The 5,585-nt window shown below is 36.5% G+C and overlaps 1 protein-coding gene across 1 annotated transcript in view; it reads right to left on the bottom strand.

Annotated features, from left to right (window-relative positions):
• The window catches only part of LOC104461154 (striatin-3-like), a gene marked incomplete at its 3' end in the record, with an annotated part of 23,096 nt that extends 17,756 nt beyond the window's left edge, over window positions 1-5,340 (bottom strand). Inside the window, exon 1 of the mRNA XM_010072632.1 lies at window positions 5,240-5,340. Coding sequence (XP_010070934.1) covers window positions 5,240-5,268 — 29 coding nt within the window. The remainder of the gene's footprint in view (window positions 1-5,239) is intronic.
• Window positions 5,341-5,585: the final 245 nt, after the last annotated feature.

Genomic DNA, 5,585 nt, shown 5'->3' with positions numbered 1-5,585 from the left:
TGCATAAAGCTTCCAAATCTTATTGTCTACCCAAGACACCTATCAAAATGTCTTCAACTCCCTTTACCTCCAGGAATACCACATGAACTACTTAGACCTATATCCTGGAATTCTCTAACTTTATCCTAGACCTTTCACAATTTGACTTTTTCCTTATAGATGCCCAGCAAAAATACTCAAAATCTCAGGGAAAAGAGCTCTAGATGTTCTGCAGTAGAGCCAAAGGGAAAATCTCTGTAAAAAAAAGACAGCAGACATTTTAAAGAAGTCTCTATAAAATACAGCTGTCTTCATAATTTTAAATTAAACATTTGACTAAAATTTTTGGAGTAACTGAAACATATCTACCTCCCACCAATTTTAAATACTACTCTCCAATATGAAACTTCTCATTAAAAGATACATAATGGAACACATGCTGGACAAAACCAAGGATTTCCAACAAATCTTCTCAATGGCTAAGCCACTGCTACAAGTTTTTCCTAACTGAAGGTAAAAGGTAGTCTGAAATGCTGCCTGATATATTCCATATATAGAAAATTTTATTCTCAATTACAGAAGTTTCTGCTAAAACTGCAATTAGGAACAGTCTCATTAACAAACTGTCAGTAGATGGCACTATTGACCCTTTGTAATAGGATAAAATCCTGCATTTGACAGAAATTATATTGTAACTAAAAAACTGTAAGGTTCCTGAAAGCTAGGTACTTGTTTGGCCTGAATCTGACTGACTGTGAATTAAACAGAATTGTAAATTTTTTAATTATTTGTGAATATGTTCATATTTCATCCATGCACTAGCAAGACACTCTATCCTAGGTGCTCTCTTTAAACTGGAAGACAAAGCTTTGCTCCAAATTTTAATAGGGCAGTGTTCCACCAATCTTTCCAGATGAAGTGTACATACTATGATTTATATACCCTATAAAGTACTGTACACTTGGAGGTAAAAAAACCACAATCAAAATGAGAATAATTAAGAAATTGTGAAGTTAAATAAAGCTGATGAAATGTTTTTGCTCAATTCCTAAGTGAAGCCAATAAAGCACCATAATTGAAAAGCCAACATTAATTTGTTCAATTTAGAGTTCTGGCAAATACTGTTTAGGAACAGTTGTTCCATTTTGGAGCTACTATTTCAAAACATGAATTAAAAGTCTGCTTTAATTGTTCATTAGAGAAGATAAAATTATACCAATGAGTAGCCACTACAAGTAAGCCAAAATATTGCTGCATGTAATGAAATCAGTTATGTCTTTCACATCTGATACTCAATTTTATAGTAAGAAATTAATCTTATTGAATTCCAATAAACTATATATTTGCACACATGTTCCTCTCCATAACGTCACACCACCAAGGGTAATTATTATGTATCTTAAAAATCACTAACAAGCTACTGTGCTGTTCACAAGTCAGTGACATTACTCCCCCACAGTATCTGAATTCTACAAGAGGCTTCTTTTGAATCCTTTGAGTATTGACTTGCTATTATTCTAAGGCTAGGTCTCCATGAGTGAAAAAGTAAGAGGAGAAACAACGCCCTAGGCTGATTTAACTGCTTGCTACTACTTGTTAAATCCTAACACTCAGTTGCAAGGATATAAGCCAGCTCCTGTCCAAACCCCATGAAGTTAAAATATAGCCACAGTTTTATGATCTCAGCAAAGCCTTATTAATTTAAGCACAGCACTATGCTAATGAAGCTTGGAGTAGAGTGGCTCAGAGCAGACAAGCGAAGAAGGTCAGCTGGATGTACAAAGCATCATAAAGGAATATCAACTACCTATAAACAAAACAAATCCCATCCACATAACTACTTAAGGCCTAATTTTATTACAAAAATTCAAACAGAACTACAAAAATATTTAAAGACCTAAAAATAGTATTTTACTTCTCTAAAACATTGTCATACATGTTGCACACAGAGATAAAAAGCAGAAACATCAAACTACTTTGTAACTACTGCTGCATTTCATTTAATCTTGCACACTGATGTCCTGTTTCAGACCCTTCTTCTGAGAAACCATCATTGTATGAATTAATTTGTTTGACTCCCTATAATAACATGATATTTCACTACATGAAACTTTTGACAGCATCAGCGAGTGAGCAACAAGAGGAGAAAGGAGGTGGGGGAAAAAAATCAGGTACAACACTGAAAATTGCTGTCAACAGTTTTCAGATCTGAAATTCTGATAGTTTATTTTGCTTTGGTGCTGGTTTATTTTCATTAGTTGTGATTCTTCACTCAGAGGAACAATGGCAAAAAACATACCATTTATTATCCTGATCTCTTCATTCAATGCAACAACCAAGAAACTAACATACTATCATTCCTGGATGATTTACTGACAAGTTAGTACCTGATTGCCTTCCTTACCCTCCATCATACTTTTGGAATTAGAGCCCCTCAAACTGCATGTTTCTGCTCTTCTGCTTTTATTGCACATGCGATTACAAGTTCATCAGATGAATTTTGGAATTTCATGAGAAGTCAAACTATAAGGGCAGCTGCATTTCAGGGAAAAGCAGGAATTTTTCACTACTGCCATTCACCTTCAAATTTTTCATTCTGTGACATGATATGGTTTTGATACAGTTTCCCACAGCCTCCTCCTAGACAAACTGATGTGTTATGGTGTAGACAAGTGGTCTGTGGTGGGTGGGGAACTGTCTGCCAGGCCACACCCAGAGGGTGCTGGTAAATAGCTCCTTTTCAAACTGACAACCTGTCACAAGTGGGGGTCCCCTGGAGATAATATTGGGCCCAACGCTGTTTAGTATCTTCATAAGTGATCTGAATGATGGGCTAAAGTGTACCTTCATGAACTTTGCTGATGATACCACACTGAGTGGGGAAGCAGACATTTTGGCAGCAAGAGCCATCCTACAGGAAGACCTGGATAGGCTGGAAGAGTTGGCTAACAACATTATGAAGTTCAACAAGGACAAGTGTAAGGTCTTGCACCTGGGAAAACACCATCCAGGAGTGCAGTGCAGGCGGGGATATACCCAGTTGGGGACCAGCTCTGTCAAAAGGGCTGTGGGGGTCCTGGTGGACAAGCTCAATATAAATGAACATTGTGCAGCTGCAGCAAAGAAAGCCAACAGGATGCTGTGTTGCCTCAACAAGGGCATCACCAGCAGAGACAAAGAATTAGTTGTCCTAGTCCACTCAGCGTTTGTCAGGCCACACCTGAAATACTGTGTTTAGTTTTGGTCCCCACTATACAAAAAAGTCGCGGACAGGCTAGAGAAGGTCCAGAGAAGGGTCACAGAAATGTTCAAAGGACTGGGAAGCCTGCCACATGAGAAAAGGCTGAGAGAACTGGGTTTGTTCAGCCTTGAGAAAAGAAGGCTGAAGGAGACCTTATCAATATGTTCCAGTATTTAAAGGGTGGCTACAAAGAAGACAGAAACTCCCTTTTTACAAGCAGTCACATGGAAAAGACTAGGGCTAATGGATACAAGTTACTCCTGCAGAGATTCCAAGTGAACACAAGAGGAACATTTTTCACGATGAGAACAGTCATCCATTGGAATAATCTCCCCAGGAAGTGGTGGATTCCCCAACATTGGACACTTTTAAGATTCGGCTGGACAGGGTGCTAGGCCATCTTGTCTAGACTGTGCTTTCACTATGAAAGATTGGACCAGATGATGCTTGAGGTCCTTTCCAACCTGGTTTTCTATTATTCTATTGATGTCTTCACACTCCAGCTATAACTACCTACCTCTGATTTACCTCAGTAAGCAAGCAGTCCTCACAGCCTTATGGTGTGCATCTGTAAAAGGTCTCTATGTGCAGCACAGAGAGTTTATTATTGCCAAAATAAGCAAAATGTTTTCCTTTAACTTCAGAAAGTTACTTACACCCAAGACACTTGCATCTGCCATAACAGCACATTATTCTTTCAGTATGTTCAATGTTCTTTAAAGGAAGAGTACACACACTCCAACACTTCGCATATTTTTCATCTGCCTTGAATCCAGAGTGACTTGCACATTACTGGTATGATATAACCCCACGGGGTTGGAAACCTTCAGTTACTTTCCATTTCAACAACAGGGCCGAACAAATCAATAGATCCTTTCTCCCTATTACTTGACCAGAAAACACACGACATGCCAATACGGCTTTCTGCAGGAACACACGCTATTTTCTGAAGCACCTTTATACTGGACACTTTACATTGAGGTATGTAGCCATCCTTGCCAAAACATTAGTCTTTAACATGAAACCAAGTAATCAAAGTTATTTCTGTACTAGTCACTCATAATACTGATTAATAACGTAAAATATTTTCAGACATTGATACTCTTGAATAACTAGCTTAAAAAGTGTCCAGGTGAAGCCTCACTACACAATTTGCTGCAAAATTTAAAGTTTACTCTGGCAGAAATGTTCCCCTCAAATCAAAATAAACAAATAAAAGCTACCTATTTTGTTGCCTGATTCTCAAGAAGTTTACACTGTTGGATTCAGCTACTTTTTAAGAGCAAGATAAAATTAAATGTAAAAATTGATTCCACTACTAAAACTATAGGCACATTACAAGATTTTTTTCCTACTCTTTTTGCAAAATTAACTACTAATTTTGGTCAAATAAAATAACCAGGCAACAAGAGCACGTAGGTTTGAAGGACATTAGCCTGCATGGACTGAACAGAATTTTAATTTTTAAAACCTTAAAGTAATGCTACAGAAAATGTACCCAATGAGACTAGAAAATCTAGAATCTACCACATGAAAAAAAACAATACTTCAAAATGTATTTGTAACTTTTAAAGGATTCTGTTCTGCCACAAAGTATAGTTTTCATCATGCAACATGTACAAAATAGTTGAAGGGAATCAAGAGAACAGTATTATTCATCCTTTCAAGTTTAGTACCACTGAACAGCAGGTAAAGGCATAATAAGGTAAACGTCTTTTTGAAAGGTTTATTCTTACTTAGTATACCATTACTCTAACTCAGAAAAGGGAAAACATCCAATTTGAACTTTCTGTGTTTCAGACACAAGTCCAAACAATTTGAAAATTAAGCAACTTTTTATTATAGTAGACACTGAAGTTTATCAGAAAACATAGTGTAAAGATGAACAACCATCAAGACAGTTTACATAAAGTAACTGTAGAATCATCTAGTAAAGACAGTTTACATAACGTGATGGAACTCCTCTTAGTATGAAAAGTCTTCTAGGTCAAATAAAAGCTGAACAATTTGTATACATACCTTTCCTGTTTTAATGCATATTCTAACATTTTTATTCTTCTCACTAAATCTTTCTTCAAATTTTCTTGACCCTTTCTTTCCCCTTGTAAAAATGCTATCCGAGCCTGAAAACACACAAACAAAAAAAAAAAAGGATGTTATTCCATTCTGTTCCCAAAACAATGAAGTCTGTCTCAGAATCTACAAAAAAAAAAACAAAAAAACAAACACCGTTTTGCATTAATCACTTCAGTCACCCATCAACAACAAAAATATTTCTGCCCTAGAGACTGAGTATTATTTTCTGTTCATAAGTGTTGGGATTTTTGACTTCAAATAAAGGTATTAAAATGAGTATAGTAACTCT

This window comes from Pterocles gutturalis, unplaced genomic scaffold, assembly GCF_000699245.1.
Source record: "Pterocles gutturalis isolate BGI_N339 unplaced genomic scaffold, ASM69924v1 scaffold20847, whole genome shotgun sequence".
NCBI lineage: Eukaryota > Metazoa > Chordata > Aves > Pterocliformes > Pteroclidae > Pterocles > Pterocles gutturalis.
Note: the sequence above shows the minus strand (reverse complement) of the source record. Positions and strands in the feature narration are given on the sequence as shown.